This window comes from Balearica regulorum, chromosome 2, assembly GCF_011004875.1.
Source record: "Balearica regulorum gibbericeps isolate bBalReg1 chromosome 2, bBalReg1.pri, whole genome shotgun sequence".
NCBI classification, from domain to species: domain Eukaryota; kingdom Metazoa; phylum Chordata; class Aves; order Gruiformes; family Gruidae; genus Balearica; species Balearica regulorum.
Window position 1 is genome coordinate 127,034,366 of NC_046185.1, and position 22,946 is coordinate 127,057,311.

The following is a 22,946-nucleotide window of genomic DNA, read 5'->3' on the forward strand; positions in this document are numbered from 1 at the left end:
ACCAGTGCAGTCAAGATGAACTCTATAATACAACATCAGGGAAAGAGGGTTTTCATTTAATGCCTATCCATTTCCACATAGGATCAGCAGTTCAAACCGATAAGATGTTGATAGCAATTAAAAATTACTTTTAAAATAAAGATTATGGTGGTTTTTTCTAACCATATTCCATGTAACTTCCCAATAGAATAAACTAAGCATTCTTTCCCTCACCTCCACCAATCAAAATTGCTGCCTAAACATTTCATTCCAGAAAACAGAAGTATGCAATGATGCAGGCATGAACTGAAAGTCTGTGTGCTGCTTTGAAAGAATTAGTCTTGCATCTGCATTAATTGAAACATGGGTGGATCTTTTACAAGATTTCACAAACTTGAATTTTTTTTTTTTTGTCTTTTCTTTTAAAATACTAGTTTGAGGGGTAGATTCTGTTTTAAAAGTATCTCAGCAAGAGAGTACTGCTATGTAGTGCTGGCTGACAGGTGTGTAATACTTCATCTTAGTCTTTAGTGGCGCCATTACAGATTCAGAAATCACTGTGTATCTGTAAAGGAAATGGTGGCAGATTGTAGTGTAATATGTATTCCTGAAATTTCTGTTTTCCTAATTGTTACATAGTCTGCAGTTATAAATTATCCCCTTCTTCCTCCAGATTTGAGAAAGATATAACAGTAGGCAAAAATGTATTGCAGCTCTAATGCCATCGCAGCTTTCTAATGAAAGCACAAATCAAATAGTAGATTTTTGAATAATTTCATTCCAAGGTGTAATTTCCATTATTATTTTACTGTGCCTTGATCTAGTGTGCATTTTATAATTTCTTTTTTTGGAATGAGATTAGAATGCAAGACAGAAGTATCCTATATGCCAAAAATAAGACTCTTGTGGATGAGGCTCTGTTGATAGGAATATTAGAGGGATGTTATAGCATGCTGATACAGTTTATTAGGCTGCCAGCTTATCTGTGTAAATGTTTCTAAAGGAATTAGACATGTGTACACGTAGTGTACAATGTTTGTTTAATTTACTAGATTATGTTTGCTTACAAAGTTTTGCATCCTGGTTAGAAGATCTGTCATGCCCATATGACTAGCACTATAGGTCTAGAGATATATTTTACTTGTAATTTTAAATTCATACTGCTCTCTAGTGGGGAATGCTTTCAATGCAAAAGATTATATATATTAATGTACAGCATGTATATAAACTGGAATTTCTTAAAAGTTATCTAGAGCAATTCAGTAAAACTAGTGCTATCATGTTAGCATTTTAATCCTTGTAATGCTTTGATTAAAGACTGAATTTCTTAATTTAAAAATGTTTTGGATAGATGAATATAGATCTCTTTGGAGTGAACAATATCTTCAGCAAACTCCAGAAGGCTTGAGAGGTTGATGGATTGCTGCTGCTTCCTCAGGAAAAACCTCCTCCTTCCATTAGGAGAAATATGCTATAGATCTGCTGTAGAAATACCTCAGGTTTTCTCCTAAGCTTCCACAGTCCCATAACTTCTTATGGGACAGTTGTGATTTGTCTATAAAAGTTCCTATCATCATTGTTAGTATAATAGATTTGATTTTAATAAATAACTACTTTTATGCTGCTTCTTTTTCTCTTTAATTTTGCTCTGGAGTGAATTGTTTAGCCTTTCTCCTGTCTTGCTTTAGCTAAAATCCTAGAGAAGAGTTGACTATATACAAAAGCTGAAATAATGATACTGATTGAATTGATGGAGTGAGGTTTTAATCTACAGCAAGTGCAGAGCTCCTCTCGAAAAGGGGGCTGTACTTTCTTAAATGAAATAGGGTTTAGTTAGCATAAAAGAACACAATGCTAATTAGATAGCAAGCAAATCTGAAAACTGAAATTGAAACTGTTTTGAATATTGATAGGTTTTAGGTTGGCATCTTTAGATAAATTTGTCTTTATGATTTGACTGGAAAGCAGTAAATGTGTTTAAAGCCTCTGGAGGGTCGGCAAAACGTTTAGCTGATGAAATTTACAATGTTTGAAGCTCTCTCAAGAATGATTTGCAGTATTTTGGTGTAATCAGACCCAAATTTGAAGGCTTGTTTAGACTTATTTTTAGATGCTGAACTTTGGATCTGCTATTAAAGGCATCTGTAGCCCATTTTCTGGTGTTGCTGAAATCATCTTTCCCCCCCACCCCCCCAGGTTGTCTGATTTGTTAGTTAGAGACCAAATACTATCATCGTATTTAAGGCTGCAGTAATTTTGTTGCTCAAATTACAGATTAGATTCTTTGGCTAGACCTTCATTTATTCACTAAGTCTGAGAGAACAAGCAGTTTCAAGATTTATGTGCTATATACGGTCTCATCAAGATGCTAAGTTGGTGTAACATTTTGCACTCCTTGAATGGTAAATTAGGTCACAGAGCACTTCTTCACCTGTGCCATTTCTGCTCATTTTCACCACAGAAACTCACATTTACATTGGTTTTACTTGAAGTTCTGCAGACGGGATTGTCTTCTGTAGTTTGGTATTAGCTGCATCTAAGTTAACTGCCCTTGAATTATAATCCTGGGAGGTTAAAATAAGAGGCTAATGAAACGTGTTTATTACTTGTCTTTGAATTATTTTGAACTAGACAAGCTATGAAATGATTAGACTTGGGCTTGAAATCATTCACAGGAAGTGGAGAGAGGATGGCTAGGGATTGCTAAATACCTAGTTAGTAAACTCAAGAGTGAGGTATAAGCATTTAAGTTTAGATGACTAAAATATAGGGGGGTTATACTTTCTGCTGTTAATTGCAGCACACCAAAATGTATAAATATGGAAAACGGATACTAATTCTCCTTTCCTCTCCTTTTTTTTTTTTTCCAACTTGAAAAATGCACCTTGCATTGCTTAGTGCTAAAATAGCTAAGAATTCGTAGTCATTAGTCAAATGTAGTATTTGAATGTAGGAGTGTTTGTAATGGAACGTAACAATAGGTTGTCATTCGCATAGTGTTGAACTGCCTTATTGTATATTTTATATAAAAAAATCAAAATGTGATAATTATGTATTTAATCCTAGAGAAGATTATAAAGTATTTTTGCTGTAATAACTACTTGTATTGGCCTTGGGTGGCTGCCAGACCCCCACCCAGCCACACTGTCACTCCCTTTCCACACCAGGACAGGGAGAGAGAAATAAGATGGAAAAGCTTGTGGGTTGAGATGGAGACAGCGAGAGCACTTACTGGTTACTGTCATGGACAAAACAGATTCAACTTGAAGAAAATTAATTTAAGTTATTACCAATTAAAATAGAGTAGGATGGTGAGAAACAAAGACAAAACAGTAAAACACTTTGCCCCTCTGCCCCACCCTTCCCCTTTTTCCTGAGCTTAACTTCACTCCTGACACTTCTACACTACCCTCCTATCCCCAAGTGGTGCAGGGGGATGGGGATGGAGAGTTCTGTCAGTCTATATCACTTCATCTCTGCTGCACCTTCCTCCTCACGCTATTCCCCAGCTCCAGAGTGCCATCCCTCCCACGCAATACACGAACTGCTCTACTGGGTCATTCCCATGAGGTGCAATTCTTGAACGGGTCCTTTCCATGGAGTGCAGTCCTTCAGGAAAGGACTGCTCCAGTGTGCATACCCCACGGTGTCACAGGTTTTGCTAGAAGACCTCCTCCTGTCTGGGCTTCTCTTGACAGACTGCAGCCTCTGTGGGAGCTTGCTCTCCATGGGCTGCAGCTTCCTTCAAGGCACCTGCTCTGGCGTGGGGTCCTTCACGGGCTGCAGGTGGATATCTGGTCCACCATTAACCTCCATGGGCTGCAGGGGGACAGCCTGCCTTGCCATAGTCTTCTCCAGGGGCTGCAGGGGGATCTCTGCTCAGGCGTCTGGGGCACCTCCTCCCCCTTCTTTTCCACTGTCTACTGGGCTGTTTCCCTCACATTTTTTCAGCTGCTGCACAGTGTTTTTACCCGTTCCTAAAGATGTTATCACAGAGGTGCTGCTTTGGGAACTAGTGGGTCAGTTTTGGAGCTGCCTGGAAGTGGCTGTCCCCAGCATGGGACAGCCCTTGGCTTCGTTTTTCGTTTTAGAGAGGCCGCCATGCAGCCCCCACTGCCAGCACCTGGGCACCTGCATCCAGTAGAGTTTCCCACTGAAGGTGACAGTTAAGATGTCACGAGCTTCATCTAGACTTTGCTGAGGTTTCTAACTTAGGATTTGTAAAGTTGCTTTTCATAAGATAATTCTTAAATAAACTAACCAAGGGATAAGATAGAAATCATTAAAATACAAACAAACAAAAAAATCCTGTGACAGGCTGATTCTAGTGATAGATTTAATAGTACCCTTGAACATTTAAAGACATTAACCTGAGTGACTGTGAAATTACTCAAATTACACAGCAGAACTAAAAAACATGAACAGAAAGCAAAACATATGAGTGGAAATGCAGTCTGAAAATATGAAAATGCTGATAACTTGCCTTTTGCTGGTTTGCAGATGTAGAAATCCTGTGTGTATTATTTTGTATTACTCATCAATTTTCCCTCTTATGGGTTTGTTGTTTTTTTTTTTCCTCCCCAGAAAATATGAAGAAGCCCTGGAGCCCTGATTTACCAGTTGATAACCACTCATACAATTCAGATTTCACATCCATCCCAGACAGGGAAGGTGAGAAAGAACTAACACCCGATGGCACTGAAGAAAAGAAAGAAAGAGAAAAGAAACACACCAATTTCACTTTGTGTAATGTTTGTAACATTCAGCTGAACTCTGCTGCTCAGGCACAAATCCACTACAATGGCAAATCCCATCAGAAGAGGTTAAAACAGCTCAGCAATGGAAATCTCAAAAGTGATAATGGTAAGCATTAAAATATATATATATATACCTTTTGCAACGTTTGATCTGAGAATTGCAGCAATGTGCAGTAATGTCAATATATATGGATCTAAGCAATTTTTTTTTTTTTTTTTTAATTCAGCCAACAAATCCTTTGAAGTTAAGGCAAAGGCTCTCGGTGATTTCAGAGTGCTTGGGGTCATCCCTAGCATGAGCATCTGGCAAATAGCTAAAAGTATGCTGTGTTGTTACAAGTGTTTTCATTTTATATTTTGTTTATGTGATGATGTTGATTCAGATTCTTTCTCATTCCATTTGCATTTTGGTGCTTTTCAGTGTAGTCATTGATATTCTGAATTTCACAGTCTACTAGAAAGGTTATACTTGTTAGGGGTCTGTCTGCTTGAAATGAATGTAAGGCGGTTGCAAAATAAATTGAAACAAATACATTACACAGAACAAATACATTCCCAAACTCATTTCAGTTTGGTTTGCTTATTCAGGGTTCAACCCATAGCTAGCGCAAGTCTGTTTAAAGATCGTGACTGAAGTCTCAAACAGAGATAGAACAAAGGTTATTTTGATTTTAATTTATTTCACTGACAGCTTTGGGAAAAGCATTTTGTAGTAGGTGGCACGTTTTCCTATCCTAGTGAACTGTATGCCTCAAAAACATGCTTGTGGCTTTATGTACAAAAGTAGATCAGATAATAGAGGCAAATGATGGTCCCTGACAAGAAAAACCAGATTACTAAGTTATAATTTTATCTATTTCATAACAGGTAGTACTCAACTTTGTACTATGGGTAGAGTTCTACTGTATTGTTCTACCTGCCTCTGTACACCATGTCACAGAAACGATGGTGTTAATATGAGGTACTTGAGACTTTCAGACTTTTTTTCTTCAGACCACACACATTGCTTAATATTGTGTGCCGTGAGTTTCTTCTTGCCCCATCTGCAGAAGGATATGCAAAACTCTAATCCTTAGACAGGACTTAAGAGGTATTTTAATAATCTGTGCTTTGTCCTGGTTTGAAGAGTTGGGAATAACGGGTGTGTTGCTGAAGTGTATTGGATGTGAGTGCTTTGCTATGCATGAGGTGTTGCTTGTTTCCTTAAAACAAAACAATAAAGCAAACAAAAAAACCCCATAACACTGAACAACACAGATCATTTTGTCTTTATGTGGCAGGACTATAATGTTTGGCACTGTTCATAGTTCAGGCTTAGGAAGAATACCACTACTGTTAGTAGGAGCTGTGAAAATGTGTAAAGAAAGATTGATTTCCTAATTGATTAAAGGTGCAATATGGTTACCCACAAATGCATTCTTTCTATAATGAAATAATCACAGTCTAATGTTCTCGCTGTCCACAGTTAAGGTAAAACTGTGATCGTTGTTATTAGCAAAACAATTTTGCGAACGATAGAAAGTGTTCTTCTATAGTTAATTTTTCTGCTTTAATCTATGGTAATGAAAGAATTAGTAATTAAGCAATGCTAAAATTAGTGTCAAAGGGCTTCAATCATGCTTCAACGTTTATATTCTAGAGATGATCAAAGTAGTATAGCGGCATGTTTCTTATTTCCTCCTTAAAAGTATCCCTATGTGGTGTGTAGCTGCATCCATTAAAAGTCAGAAAATAGCTTATTGACTATCTAGCTCTTTGTTTCAAAGTGCAGTTATTTTGGGGGGTTGCCTGAAACTTGAGGCTTTTCAAATCTGGCAGATCTTTGAGTAGCATCAAAAGTAGTGCTCCACTGAGAGAATGACGTAGGGAATAACATAAGGAAGTGATTTTCCCATGTCACCAAACTTTGAGATTTCAGGTTTTTTTAAACTAAACATTATGAAAGAAGTAGAGACCAATATTAAATATTTCTCGCTAAAAGTTAGAAATGAATTTGAACTGAATGTTTGAGTAATCACCTTCCCCACACTCTGAACAGAAACCCTGTTTGAGATCCCTTTTTGAAGTCAAGCAGAAATGGGAACCTGACAGACCTTCCTCAATAAGAGGTTTTGTCAAAACGGGTATATCTGGAATACGGGCAATGTTTTTTGGGCGAATGATGTTTTTGTTGATGAGACCCCAGCAAGCTCAAGTGATGTATGACCATGACTGAAAAAAAAAAATGAGTTGACCCTTTCAGTTTATCACGTGCACACAAATGATACTAGTTTGGTCAGTGATGTAACTGAAGTAACTGTTAAATATGCACAGTACTGTTTATTCAATGTATGGCAGTAGGTGGCTTTATTTATGAGAAAGGTATTTCTTGTGTAGAAGTCTGATTATCACAGAAGACAGCTGTTCTGCTCAATGTCTGGGTTAATGGTCTAATCATTCTTGAGATTAAATTCTGCTCTAAATTAAAAGTAAAGGCTCTGCTTTATGAGATTGTCTTCTAAGGCTTCGTCATCAGTAGTTATTCATTATATCTCAAGTTGAATGAGTGAAGTGCTTGCACTACACACAAGAAAACCCCATTTCCAAATACAGCAATTCATGGATTGTACTGTGGGTTGTATATACCTTTGCAAACTTGTGTGCTCACTTGGAACTAAGGTATGTGGAAAGGTTGGGAAAAAGATTGGAATTGTGACTTCTTGTTTTGTTTCATTTCTGAATCATTCCCACAAAGCAGGATGGGTTGGTGTGTTTTATATTGTGAGGGGTAATAGAAATGATTTATGTGAAGCAGCAGCCCATGTCTTGTTCCCAAATAATTTGCAATGGACTGCTGAACAGAAGTAGGGTTCAGCTGTATTAGCATTTGACTGTGTAATTAAAGCTGTCATGCTATAGTCATCATCTTCAAACTGTGCAAAGTAGTTTTTATGTGCTGGACATAAATAACAGCATGTTACTATACATGAACGTCTCTGTAATTTTATAAGGTGAGTTGCTTAAGCACAAAGTGTTTAAGCCTCTTCAAATATACAATTAATAAATAACGTCTATTGTGGAGTTAAAAGCAGCATTTATTTGCTGCTGTATTGGTATCTGTACTGAATTTGAGCAACTCACCAGATTTACTTTAAAAAGTTTTGCTAGTTGCTTATCTGTCAGCTCGGCAGCTTTCCTCTGTGGTACCCGCGTAGTTCCCTCCTGGGGCAGAGCAGCCTCAGAACAGCATGCTGTGCAGAGTCATAAAAATGATGTGAACCCACTGTTTATGGTGTCATCACTTGGTACAGTGCTTTGTGATGACTTAACAGGACATGGAGACATCAGCGCTTCTGTTACTGAACTGTAGGTACTTGGGAGTAACACAATTTTCTGTGTTTCTTCCTTGTAATAATTGCCGCCTTTGTCACTTAAGACTTGTCACACTTTCCTTGTTACACTCTATAATATATTCTTGCTGGTGACTTTTTTGCCTTTCTGCTCTCGTACATGCAGCAGCAAGGTGACAAAGTCAGTGGAGATTTTGAGTAAATTTTGGGATTAAAAGAGGGCAAAATGCATTTCTTGTCTGGTCTGCCAACATTGCACCTCTTCTCACAAAACTAGCCTGGATGCTGTGGGAAGAGGTGACCTCTCGTTGGGAAATCATTTATTCTGACCAGCAGGAGTAAGGTTCATGTTTCTACTTGCAGAATGGAAAAATAACTGTGAATGCAAATGTATAGCAGTACCAGTGAGAGAGCTGATATTACTAAGATTTTATGTAAACCAGAATTTCCCCTGGGCTTCCTTTTGTGTAAATTGCTGAATCATCATGAGTGAATGAGCCATGGTTAGGACAAAAACTAAAACTGCTTTCCTCTGCAATACTTTCTATAATACACTAGATGATAACAAGTGGAAAAATAATGGCGGATATGAGAGATGCCACGAAATTCATAGAACTCTTTTAAAGTTAAAAATTGATTTCTGAAACATTATTCTTTTGAAACAGAGCAGTCAGCAAGGCATTTGGCAGTAGTTTATGTAGCTTTCTGAATTCATGTCCCAGACAAAAGACTATCCAGTTTAGCAAGCTTCATTTACTTTCTTTTAAACTAAACCTGCCTACGACTTTTTTTTTTCAGTGAAATTTCATCTTAGTAAAATTTTATTGTACTGTGAACAAGGACAGTGAGTACATGGAAGAAAGAAGGGGAAAAGATCAGAATTAAATATCCATTTTTTCTAAACCCTTGCTAATTGTAAAAATCAAATCTCTTAATTCAGCACTAGATAATTACTTAAGAATGAATAACAATTTAGTTGTTATGATTATACTGAATTATACACTAAAATAGGAGCAAAATTTGTTTCACAGATTTTATTTTTTAACTGCATTTGGTGGTTGAATGTAGTTTCCCACAACAACTCTTGAGATGACAATTCCATAATATCCACACTGTAAATTTTTGCACATTGGTCAGAGAAAATATTTAATCTTTTACAACTTCTTCCCCCCACCCCCCATCTAAATCCTGACTTTTTACAGTCCTGCAGGTAGGAAATCCAGAAGATTCACCTAAACCACTTGCAGAATCTCCTTTGTTCTGTTGCCGGTTCTTTTCTAGTTCTGTGCTGCTGTTACGCTTTACACCTCTGCCGTCATGTTTTTTGATCATGAAAACTTGCAGCTTTGGGGCAGACAATCTTACTTTAAGGTGGTAAATTACCAGGGTACAGCTTTCAGAGAAGTGGTGTCACCTGCTCTTTTCATTGCATTAGTCCTCCTTTCAGAGAAAGACGATTGGGTAGGGTATTGAGGAATAGAGGAAATCTTCAGACAAAGTATATTCTCCTTCAGAGGAGAGGATTTTCTGTTAGTTCCCTGGGAAACAAGTATTGTCAGATCAGCTTGAGGTGTCTCTGGAAGTCATGTCATGTTCTTAAGATAAAGCAAGAAGTTGTACCATAACTATTTTACTGTTTTGTGGTTGCAGTTTTTTTGTTTGGATTTTTTTAATGTCATGTTCTGATACAGAGTTTCATGGCCATTTAACAGTAAATCCAATATGAGTTATTCTCTGGTTTTAAGCCTCTAGTTTGTGGGTCATAGATGTCAGTGTTTTGTAAAGAAGCATAGCAGGTTCCTTCTGAGTACTTTGTGATACCTTCCAAATGTTAAAGCTGGACAAGTAGGACTGGCTGAGGGCAGTGTGTTGTCACTTCCACTGCTCCAAGATGTAAATCATTCTTCTTATTCCAAAGCTCTTGTCTGTTTTTGTCATGTTCTTATTCCAGTTAGTGAACTATTAACATAGTTTCTGCTTTTAAGAGCACTTCTGCAAGCAAGATATGCTTTTAAATCACTATTTGAGTTTGCAGTACCCACCGTATATGACATCATAGTTCAGCACAAAGTCTTATCACAAGGTAACTTGTGTATCATTGAATGTATTAAGCTTAAGTGTTGTGGTTTAACCCCACCAGCAGCTAAAACAACCACGCAGCTGTTCGCTCACTCCCTCCTCCCAAAGGGATGGGGGAGAGAGTTGAAAATTGAAAAGGGAAAAACCTCCAAACTTGTGGGTTGAGATAAAGACAATTTAATAGGACAAAACAAAACAAGAAAATAATAATAAAATATACAAAACAAATGATGAACAGCACAATTTCTCACCACCCTAAATGCATGCTTCACAAGACCCCGAGCTAACCAGCCTCGCAGCCCACCCCCAATTATTTATGGAGTGTGACATCGTACAGTATGGAATATCTCTTTGGTCAGCTGTCCTGGCTGCATCCCCTTGCAGCTTCTTGGGTGCCCCCAGCCTTCACAGGGCAGTATGAGAAGCTGAAAAGCCCTTGACTGCTTGGCAACAACTGAAAACATCAGTGTGTTATCAACATTATTCTCATCCTAAATCCAGAACACAGCACTACACTAAGAAGAAAGTTAACTCTATTCCTGCGGAAACCAGGACGTTAAGAAAGAACCAGCTCACACCAGCCACATGCATGATGTTCATGTTTCCCCTAATAAATGCAGTAAGATCCACTTGGCTTTGAGTATACAAAAAATGATGCATGGATGGTAACTGTGGGCAAACTCCTTAGATGTGTGCAAATATCTATTGTATATTTGATATAGTTAGCTGACTGCTACCTATTACAAATAAATACAAAGGAGCATCACTAAATTTTAATACAGACCAATCATAGGTAAACCCTAGCATTGTAACAAGTTATAGGGAGGCAGGGGAGAAAGTTTAATGACTGCACCTGGATTAGCTTCAATAATGCTGTGAAGTCACAAAGGTAACATATTTTAATAATCCCCAAAACATTCTTTTGGATTTGGGGAGGAGAAATTCATAGTAGTTAAACAATTTTTCCTGTAGTATATCGGGTAATTGATCCACTGAATAGCATGATAGAATGAAAAAAAAAAAAAAATTATAGCCTGGAAAACTGTATGTGTTAATATGATTAATTCTTCAGAAGCTGGGGAATAAATAGAAATTTATGGCTAAATATGCTTAAAGTATTTTTGAAGTTCCTTATTGTTCACCAAGTGCACTTAAGAATGTGCTTATGTCTTTTGTTGAAATATGGTTTCCATCTCAACTGGCAAATTCCTTTCTTTTCTACAATCTTAGGTGACAACAGAATAAAACCTACTGTGGCAGTTTATTATGAATCAAACTGTTTAATGTATATGAAGAGTCTCAACCATCAAGAGCATCTGCACAGGGTCTAAACAAGCCTCTAACTGCAGGTTGGAAAAGTTATAAAGAACTGGGTTTGTTCTAGTTTTCTGCCTGAATATGAGACTGCACAGGTGTTAATATCCCCAGCTGCATAGAGTGCCCTCCTTTTGGGTACCATCTCCAAAGCAAGATGCTTAGCAAGTTGTCTCCATCCATAGGACATGGATGTTTGTCCATGAGAAATTCTACAACAGTGTTGGACAGCTGAAACAAGTTCAGAAGTTGGTCCTTACTTTCCTGCCTTCTAGCAAACCTGGACAGGGTTTCTGATTGCTATGCTATGGCAGTGGGGGCTGAGGTACTTAAATGTGTCTTCAAGAGCACACAAAAGCTGCTGTTATATGCGTGTTAGGGTGAAAATCTTCACCCCTTGTCTGCCCACTTGCTACGTTTAATCCTCTTCCATGCTCACAATTCTGACTCTGTACGTTCCAAACATCGTTCTCTCACAGTTCCCTTTTTCTTTTTAGACACTCATGGCCTCATGTCTTCAGGACTTTATGTTACTGCTAGATGTACAACAGTTTTTCTTCTATGTTGAAAAATAACTGCCTTTTTAGTCCTCAAATCTGTGCTTAGAATATGCTTGCAAAAAATGGGAAAGCTGACTGATATCTTATTCTCATTGCATCTCTGCTTAACATCAACATAGCCTCTTTTTAATAACTTTATTTCTATTTTTTTCTTTCTCTTTTCTTATTTTTTTTCTTTTTTTTTCTTCCTGTATGGCTTCAGGCTTGAACCTGCCATACACCCTATCTATCTGAACTTGTTTGCTTCTCTATTTTAAAGTTAACACTATTTTAGGTAAGTGTTGTCTTAATGTTTTATGCTGTAGCAGGAATACTGATAATCAATACTAAATTAGTTGTATAAGGTTCAGTTACTTTGGGAGCAATCCGTGTCCATCTGTGTTTCTGAACCGTGCCAAGATGTTGGTCTGCCATTCCTTGCTTCTCCCTGAGTGTGGCACCAGTTTCATTTCTGAGAACGCTGGCATTTGATCTCTGCTTGCATGTACAGTGAACAAACTGTTGAAACCTGTTTTGCAGGATCTCCATTTAGTTCTGCTTATATCACTAGGTCCAATATAGATTATGATGACCATGGCTTCCTTCCAGACCTTCTCAGTAACTTGCCGTCTTTTAATATGATGGGTTTTTTTTTTTCTGTACTGGCATCTGGTAGGCAACAAATCTTCTATGAGTCATGACAACACACTAAGTTTATCAACATTTCCCAGTATTAATTTCCCTAGAGCTAGCTTTTCCCATATTCAGTTATTTTTCTTACTTCAAATATAGGTCTATATTCCTCAATGAGGCTGTAAAAGGATAGTTTTGTACCTCTTGTGGTATTAATTTTTAATTGTTAGGATATCACAGAATTTAAACAAATTTTGAGCTATATCTGAGTAGAAAAACAAAGCAGATGTCATCAAATGTGACCCACATTTCAGTAATGCTGACTTTTTCTTATTTATGGCCTTTTATTCCTCTAATTCAAAATATACTTTCTTCCTGATAGTCACATCACTGAACTCTTTAGTTAATTTTTTTTATCCTCTGATAGGTTTCACAGTAGGGAGAAATATATCTCAAGGTCAATTTTAAGACCAGCTCCAATGAAATTAATTACAACCTCCTGTTGATTTCAAGAGAAAGAGGCAAGTTCCTTATTCTATTGGGGAACTTAATGTTAGCACACATTTATGCCAGTTCAGTTTACATCATTGAGAAAGCACCAATTCTAGTCTACAGTTTACACTGCTACTGTGGGAATGAGTTAATCTGTATGATGACTGGATGTCAGGTGCCCACCAAAGCCGCTCTATCACTTCCCTCCTCAAGAGGACAGAGGGGGAGAAAATAAGATGGGAAAAAAACCCCAAATCAACCTTCATGGGTCAAGAAAAAGGCAGTTTAATAAAGCAAAAGGCTGCATGTGGAGGCAACGGAAAACAAAAGATTTATTCTTTACTTCCCATCAGCTGGCAATGTCTGGCCACTTCCCAGGAAGCAGGGCTTCGGTACACATAGTGGTTGCTCTGGAAGACAAATGTAAATAATAGATGACCCCCCTTCTTCCTTTCTCTTAGCTTTTATTGCTGAACAGACATCATATGGTATGGAATATCCCTTTGGTCAGTTTGGGTCAGCTGCCCTGGCTGTGTCCCCTCCCAAGATCTTGCCCACCCCCAGCCCACTGGTGAGGAGGGAATGTTGGCAAGAGACAACCTCGGTGCTGTGCTAGCGTTGCTCAGCAGTAGCCAAAATCATGGGGCGTTACCAACACCTTGCTGGCTAGCGATTCACAGCACTGAGCGCTGCTACTCAGCCAGATCCAATACAGATGTCTTTCCTTTGTTTCTCACATTAATGCTTATACGTTAGCCTGGCTGAAGTCCCCATGCAGACAGGATTGTAGATATATAGATATAATCATAGATCTATAATCTATAATCATATAGATTTCCCCCCTAGTTTTTTCAGATATATGAAATTAAGGAGCTGGAAAGATACACTAATTGTAAGCAAAGCAGCTCACTTACTAAACTAATTATTTGTTCTGTAATCAAAATTAAAATTCTTAACATTCTTTTCTAGACACTTTATACCAGGGTAATATGTCTTTAAATTAAACCCCCCCTAGTGGGGATGGTATATAATTTATTATATGGAATATAATGTCAAAGATTATTCAGAAATGGAGTATTATTAATTTTCTTCTGCTGAACCTGTTCCATTTGTAATTATTCTTGGGAACACTTAACAACTCATCTGTCCCTTTTTTGCCAGGAGAACTCCATCCCTACCTCTGAGTAATTCTTATTCCAACTCAATAGAAATAGCAGTATTGTTAAAAAATGGATAAAAAAATTCCTCCTTCTACTTCCATTTCTGTTCTCAAATTCAATAGAGGTTTGAACCTTGTCAGCTTTCTTTGTGAATAAATTTTTTTTCCACTGGGGAAAGACAGTAGAATTATGTCTTTTTCTTGGTTCTCAGCTTTAACTATTCTGATAATATGTCCTAGTTTTTCCTACAGTGTTGTTTTTCTGGGGTTTTTTTTCTTTTCTTTTTTTTTTTTTTCTTGTGTTTCCTTATTTTTGATCATTAAACTGAAGAAAACCAATGATTACATGGCCATAATTCTGACTGCACTTAGCGCCATTTTCCTCGCTTTTGATTCAGAGTCATGTTACTAGTCATAAAACTTTTTTATAGTAAAACACAGATGGATGCTTATGCATAGCTGGTCATTCTCAGTAAACTTCCAATTTCAATGCTGCCTTTCTCTCCTTTTGCTGTTGAAAAATAGTATCTTTAATGTTTCTTTTTTCCTAGAAGAGGTAGCAAAACTCTACTGTTAAAATGACAGCATTCTTCTTACCAAAGGTAGTTGAAACAAGGACTCTAGATAAAAGTAGTCAAGATCAAGTTGAAATACTACCAGGGATGTCCCTCAGCTCAGTAGTGATATCTGATACTCTAAAATGACTTTGCTGTGTGATGTATTAAAAATTAGAAGTCTTTAAAAGAAGCACTTAACTTTTTTGAAGTAGTGTCTGACCTCACACCCATAGGGCATTAGGGTTAAGCTTGTAGGAGTGTTTTTTGTGGAGTTGTATACTGGGAAAGTTTTCAGTGGCAAGGTGGATAGTACATTTTAAAGGGATCTATATGGGAGGAATATAAAATAGTGATGTCTGGAAAGAGGTAAATATTACTCCCATCTTCAGAAAAGGGAAGAACTAGAAGTCCAGTCAATTATCAGTGGCCAGGAAGGTTATGGTGCATGTCTTTATGAAAGCTATTTGCAGGCACATGAAGGTCATTGGGAACAGCCAACCCAGATTTACGTTCAGACTTTGTAAGACCAGCTTGATTACATTCTATGGTGAAATAACTGGCTCTGTGAACATGGGGATACAATTTTTCTGACGTAAGAAAGGCTTTCATTGTGGTCTCCCATTGGATCATAGTAGCCAAATTGGTGACCTAGGGCCTGGATGAGCGGAGTACAAAGTAGATTAGAAGCTGGCCAAACTATCAGGTTCAAAGTGTGATCAATGTTCCACAGTCTAACAGGCAGATGATTGGTTATGGCATTCTCCAAGGATTGATAGCGAGGCCAATGCTGTCTAACATCTTCATTAATGACCCTGGTGATAGGATGGAATGCAGACTTACCAAATCTGCAGATGACACTAAATGTGATGAAATCATGAGTATGATGGAGTAAATGCTGCCATTCACAGGAACCTCAACAAGCTGCAGGAGTGCCCCAGCGGTAACCTCATGAAGCTCAACAGATGCAAAAAGGTGAAGTCCTGCACCTGGAACATAGACAAGTACAGGCTGGGGACTGACTGGCTGGAGAGCAGCTTTGTGAAGAAGGACTTGGGTATCCTTGTGGGCAACAAGTTGAACGTGATTCATGAGCTTTCATAGAGATAAAGGTTTAACTGCACACTGGGGCTGCATTTGTAAAAGGATAAGTGGTAGTTCGAGGGAAGTGATTATTATCCACTCTGTGCTTTTGAGATCATATGTGGAGTACCGTGTCTATTTCTGGGCCCCCAGTACAAGGGAGACATCAACAGCAGAGAGTGAACCTGGAGGAGCATCGCTAAGATGATCAGATTGCTGGAGCACGTGACTCATGATGAGACGCTGACAAAGCTGGTTTTGTTTACTGTGAAGAGAAGGGCGTATGGGGGATCCTGTTGTAGTTTTCAACTTCCTAGGGGGATTTTGGAGAGAAGATGGATGTGTACAGTGAAAGGGCAAGAGGGAATAGTCACAAGTTGCAGCAAGTGAATTTCAGATTAGATATAGGGAAAAAAGCATTCAGAACTTCACTATAAAAAAGGGTAAGCACAGGAATAAATTGTCGAGAGAAACTGTGGAAATTATTCTATAGAGATTTTAAGAACTCAACCTGATCTAACCTTGAATTTAGTTGTTTTGAGTAGGAGGCTGGGCAAAGTGAATCCCAGAGATCCCTTTCCACGTGAATTATTCTAAGGTTCTGTAGAAAACACACTGGGAAAACTTCAGTTTTTAAAGATTCAGGGGACTACTTGCTTAATTTACATCAGAAGTAAGATATGTACAGCCAAAGGCTTGCAGTTTTCTTCATAGCTGTGTGTTTAAAAAGAAAAATGTCAAGAAAACTCCACTCTGAATGTCAGGTTGCTGGTGTTATTTGACAGAAGCAAAACAAATACAGTAAAATCTGTATTCTTAAAAAGGCTTTGAGATGTAAAAGAAAGAATTGAAGCTTTTTTTGGTATTTTTATTTTTTCATCAAATTGTCTGTAGCATAGTCAGACATACTGTTGATGCGTGTTACAGACTATCTAGTTAAAGATTATCAAAATAAAATTGTTGTCCTCTAAAAGAGCAAATATAGGAACAAAGCTACTAATATGCATGGATCTTGTTTTTAGACCTTTCTTCCATTATTGGTGGTGACAGAGGGAAGAACAGGTGCTATGGGATGCAGTGAGTACCGACAGATACCATGTTGTTCAGTATTAAGACAGACTTCGTCTTCATGGCAGGCCAATATTAATAGCTATTCAAACTTATTTTTTCTTAAAATAGATTAACTTTTAATATAAACCATTGAAGATGTCAACAGTAGACCCTGCCTTGTGAACACTGGAGTGATCAAACAGCTCATTTAAAAATGATCCAATAATTGGTATTGAATTTCTTTGTGATATTTTGGTTTGTGTGTGTGGTGGTTTTTTTCTCACAGATCACATCTCATCATGAAATTAAATTATGATTAATTATAAAGTAATCTTTGTATGTTCAGGAGAAGATATAGATCTCTATTTAGAATTGTCATTGTAATCTAGTATCAAAGTACCACACATCAGTATCAAAGTATTCCCAATGTTTTAGAATCCTGAAATGTTTAAGAAAAAAACATTGCCATAATAATTCACTGTATTTTATTTGATTTTATCACTGACTTTTGATGTTAGTGACCCCTATCACAAACAGATGAGATAGGCTTGAGAAAGCCAAGGAAAAGATCCTGAAACTGCCAAGCTTTGAAAAATATATATTATTCAGAATTGCAGCGTTCGCATTTAAAGACTTACTGCTGTGAAATAAATTGTTTCAAGAACAGTGGCAAGCCTCTCTCGTCTTATGAGCGCTCTAAATTAAAAGATTGTGGAAACAAAAAATGCTATAGCTAAAGAAAGAACAATTAAATAAGTTTGTAGCTGACATAGAAGTCTCAGTACTATTCAACAAGGAAACATTTTAATTTTATCAACACTTTATTTTTTAAAAGCCAGAACAGTTTATTTCCACAGATTGACTATCTTACATCCAATCTCACAGAGATAAAATCGTTTTTGAATAGTTATGAATTACATCATGTCTTTTGGTACAGGCTGAAAGTTTGGACTGTAGTTTGTTTAATATGTTATATACCTGTAAAATGTTTTTTTTGGGGGGAGGGGTTTAAATAAGTTGCCGCTTTTGCAATTCCTTTGATATCGCACACAGCTCATTCTACAAAATCCGTTGACCGCATTAATAGAGTACTAGAGGGTCACGTTAAATTTGAATTACGTGTGCTTCTGAGTCCAGAGATTATATATTCATACACATATATATATGCATACATGCAAAAAACATGGCACAGTTTATTCTTAGTCTGCATAGAAATATGTTAGCTCTTGGTTAGTTTGGAAGATAATTCCAATACCGTGCTTTATAGGGAGCACACTTGTGCACATCTCCTGATTTGCTCAGAGTCAATCCTATACAGTAGTCAGCGGCTAGCTACTTTTTAATCTTTGAAAATTGTAGTGGATGTGTTTTTGCTGAAGAACTGCAATAATTTATTTTTGAAAGGATTTTCCAAACAGCATGTGTTTATTCTGTCAAATCAGAAGTCATATTGATGATGTTTCTAAGTGAACATCAGTAGGAATAAAGCTTTCCCAATCCTTAATGGCTCTGGAAAGTTGAGGTGCACTTCTTCCGATTCAGTATTATTCACTGATCCTGTAAATTGTGATAATTAAAAATAAAAAATAGTCCAGAGAACCTGCATTACACACTATAAGGTACCTTTTTTTTCTTTTCTTAAATCTTTATATTTTTGTATTCAATACACTCAAGAAAACCTCTTGCACTTTAGTATTCGTATTACATTATGACTGATGTAAACCAATACTTAATAGGCATTATTACTTTTGACAGATCTCTAGGAGTATGTTAGTTGTTGATAGGATTACTAAAACATCATGCAAGAATGTTTTTTGTTCACTGGGAGTATGAAGTGGTATAGTTACTGTTCAGTGCTATTAAGATATCCCTGGTATATTTTGGTAAAAGCATATATTCCTTCCTATAGCCACTCTTTTTTAATTTCTTTAGAGAATGATCTTCATAATATTACTTTCTACTTTCACCAACTAACTGCAGATATTTTATTAAGGGTCATCGTAGAAAGTTTATGTAATCAAGCTTAGCTGATCCCCAAAGTTACCCAGAAAGAGAGTTGTCACCATGACTTACTGTTTGTGGATCCCCAAAGGATTTCTGGTTAACCTGTTCTGACAGAGCTTTCCATGCTCTGCGGTTCACCTGCTATAGATGAGATGCCATTAAAATGTGGTGGCTGAGGCAGCATGTGCTAACACGAAATGGCAAGAGCAGTGAGTTGATAGTGCAGTTTCCAAAGATGAGGGGAAAAAATCAAATGGTATCTGCTTCATCCTTTATATTCCTTTGATAATAAAGCATTTCACACCATTCTTGAGACCAAAGCAGACAGGAATATGTACACAAAGCACAGCATGGATTTTGAAATGTGCTCCATTTGTTTATTTAGCATGCCAAGTGAGGTGCCTAAGGCTCCTTTTCTCTTGACGTTGCATAAGGTCAAAACCCACCCACTGTGACCCAAAGAAGCCCTACGGGAAAGGCAGGATATTACCCGTACTGAGGGCAGTCATCAGGCCAACAGCAGCTTCCTACTAGACCATTTTAGTGTAACAACATGTGAGGTTAGACTCATACTGTTTAATCTCATGGAAAACTTTAGAAGGCCTTGGTTCCCCTAGAGAAGCTTGATCGTTGGTAGTAAAATGCCCTTCACAATCCCCTGTGAACAGAGGCATGAACCCCTGAACAAACTTACGTTTATACGGGATAAAAGGGAATCAGTGATGTGGCATGAGGAGACTGACTAGTGAAGGAATAGTACAATTCAGATGGGGCTTTTTCATGATTTGGTGGGAAAATCAGGCATGAAAATTCATTTTTATAAGATGGGATTAACTTGCAGAGGTAGATACAAATGTAGGAAATTATTCGAACGAGTAAATGAACAACTGTGAAGAAAACTGCAGGATAGGGGAGGGAACTGTTTGTCTTTTATGTCAAAGTAATTGAAAACCTGACAGAACATAAAATAGTTCTTGCTTCCTGACCATCTTGAAGTCATTAAGGAAATTACCATAAATTTTCATAGAATTTGTATTTTGCATTCACTGGAATGCCTAGTACATATATTTCCCACTCAGATGGTGGGCTCCCTCTGCCAAGCGCCGGCAGGTTGGTGTAAATTACCCAGCAGAATTTAGAATGTTCTTTCACTGCAAACTGACAAAGTGAAAGACATATGCAAAAACCCAATACTCTCCCCAGCCCTACCACCCTCTTATTTCTTATTTCTTCTTCTTCTTCTTCAAGAAACCATAGGAAAAGAATTCATAGTCCTTGTCTGAGGAAAACTTGAGTCAAATGCTTGTCTGAGAACTGTTTGATTTTGAGCCGGGAAAAGAGTTCAAAGTTAAATCGTGGCATTTGTCAACTTTTTTCCATCTACATGATATTTTGATTTTCTGCTTTGTTTTTAATCCTGAGTTTAAAAATAATGTTTCCATGCTACGCAACTTAATAAGAAAAATAAAGTTCTTAATAATTGGAACTATGCAAGAAAATTCATTTCTGCATTCTATTTTTAAACCTATATAAATACTAGCAAGAAGATACAATGCAAAATCCCCTCCTTTCTGCTTGGCTCAGTGCAAGAAGGATTTATCCCCATTTAGACAACATATTATTTGAACGCTAAAGTACTGGGCAACAAATCACACATTTCCTCTGAGGAATCTAGGTTTTCTTGCATATACAGTGTGGGTGAGCCTTGGAACTTTTCTCATAAAAATATAAAACATACCTAACTCTTTGTACTCTTCTAGAAGAAAACTCTCTCGGAGTATAAAAAGACCCATAGCATATTTGTGATGATGCAGTTTCATCAGTTGTTCTTCCATCCCTAGTTTAATGAGATCATGATATCTGTGGAATTATTTAATACTATATGGTAATTATTATATCTCCTATGTTAACAGTCTTTAGGATGGGGATTCTGTTACCCTTATCACTATGTAAGGCAGAAAGAATGTGAAAACTCTACAGTAATCCTGTAAATAGCACAAAATATTGGTAAAATAAAAAATTAAAATGAAGATTTGTTAAGGCTTTTCTGGTCTAAATTCACTTAGAGAGCGTGGAAGATGTTATCCTGAGAAAAGGGATAGGAGGGAAAGGACTGAGGAAAAGAATTATTAATTTAATTTTATGGAAGTTAATTTAATGCTTCATGGAAATGGTCTTAGCTTTCTCTCCCTCCTTTTCTGAACACTGTTATGTGGAGTCCATTATGCTTTTGCTGTCTTTACCACAGAAGTGTCTGTATCTTAGCAATTGTGCTGAGTACATAGTATGGTAATATTAAGGCTTCATTTAGGAGAGTCTTTCTGTGGCATTAGTGAAAAACAGGCAGGTTCTTGGTAATTTTTTTTTTTTTTTTTTTTTTTTTTTAATCTTCCAAAAGCACTAATTGAACTGTTGAGTGCTATTACATCTTTTGAGGATGTTAACTCACGTCTCTAAAGCATCTTACTGTTTTAAACCCAAATATTAAATAGTTGCCCTGGAATGAAGAAGTGTATCAAACTTCCCTTTTTGCCTGTACACAGCACCTGCTGCAAGTGAAAGTACATAACCTCCTTATATTCTGACTCTGCTCTTCCATAAACCAACAGCAGTATTGTAAACTTCAGTGTGTACAAAAACAATATTACGAAGGAATAAAAAATACTTATTACTCATATTATGCAGCCATTTTCCTCTTTGTTTTTCTTTATTGGTGATACTTTCTATGCAGACATTATTTTCAAACAAATTAAATTGCAAAGAAATAATTCCCTCAGAAGATCCCTTTCAGCTTCATTCCTAACACCCTCTATTAATACTGAAAATGTTGGCAGCCACATTTTCATGATGTAAACTTCTGAGCAATTCTGTAAGCAGCTTCTTTTTTTTTTTCTTTGTGAAGATCAAAATAACAAGTTTTTATTATTCAACAGTTGTTAATGTTATAGGAGCTAATATTTCCACAGGTCTATTAGATCCTGACACCCTTTGCTTTTTAAGAATAGAAAAAAAAAAACCACAAAACAACCCTGGTGGATATTTCATTTATCTGGCAATTCATTGGTTTCTGATGTTGCTACTGCCAAACTCAGGAAGGGTTTGCTCAGGGGCTTGATCCATGATTTTTTAAATGCCTTTGGGAGGTGAGATCAGATGTGTAAGAATGTGATTGTGTTTATCTTTTCACATGAATCCTGCTGGTAGAATCCTGAGGCATTTGCTGTACCAAAGATATTTATGAGAATATTGCCCTCAGCTATAATTTGAAAGCCAGCAGAGTAGGACAGGTGCAGATGAAGGGTAGGCAAACTGCTGACTCTGGCCATAGAGAATGGTGAGAGGCTCCTAGATCTGGATACCCTTTCTGATACATAGCACTCAAGCACAGTAAGTGAATGTGCAAAAATCTGCAGTCATGTTTCCGCTGCAAAGGTTTATTTGTGTATTACAGTTGCTGAATGCTCATAATTTTGAAAACAGCAAAGCGTGAACAGGATTAGTTACGCAACGGGTGGACTCGGTATATGCTGTTTTCTTTATGTGGCGTGGGCTTATTTGGAGAGCAAGATCTTCAGGCATGTGACTATTGTATTTGGCCCTTGGTGTGAAACAGATGTTTGCTGTTGGTACACATGAATTCTTCTGTGTTCTTGCCTTCTTCCTGCTTTAAAGGGAAGAATTGGGCAAGACAATGGTAGGTACAATCTGGAAGGTTTCTCATAGCAGTTCCTCAGCATGTCTAGGTTGACATTTCCGATGAGTAATGGGTAGTAAAAACGATGGAGCAAGCAGAAAAAGAGGAGAGTTACAAAATCAAATTGCATATGAAATTTCTTTCACTAGGGATGTGTTGTTCTAGTAAGTAGGAGCTATTTGCTTTCAGTTCAATAAGAGATCTTGAGCAATACAGAGGATGGTTGAACGCAATGATCTTCAAGTTTTTTTCCAACCTAAATGGTTCTATGATTTTATGA

The 22,946-nt window shown here is 37.3% G+C and overlaps 1 protein-coding gene across 1 annotated transcript in view; it reads left to right on the top strand.

Moving 5' to 3' along the window:
* Positions 1 to 22,946, top strand: part of ZNF385D (zinc finger protein 385D) — a 429,859-nt gene that overhangs the window by 83,323 nt on the left and 323,590 nt on the right. The window contains exon 2 of the mRNA XM_075745842.1: positions 4,564 to 4,842. Coding sequence (XP_075601957.1) covers positions 4,564 to 4,842 — 279 coding nt within the window. The remainder of the gene's footprint in view (positions 1 to 4,563; positions 4,843 to 22,946) is intronic.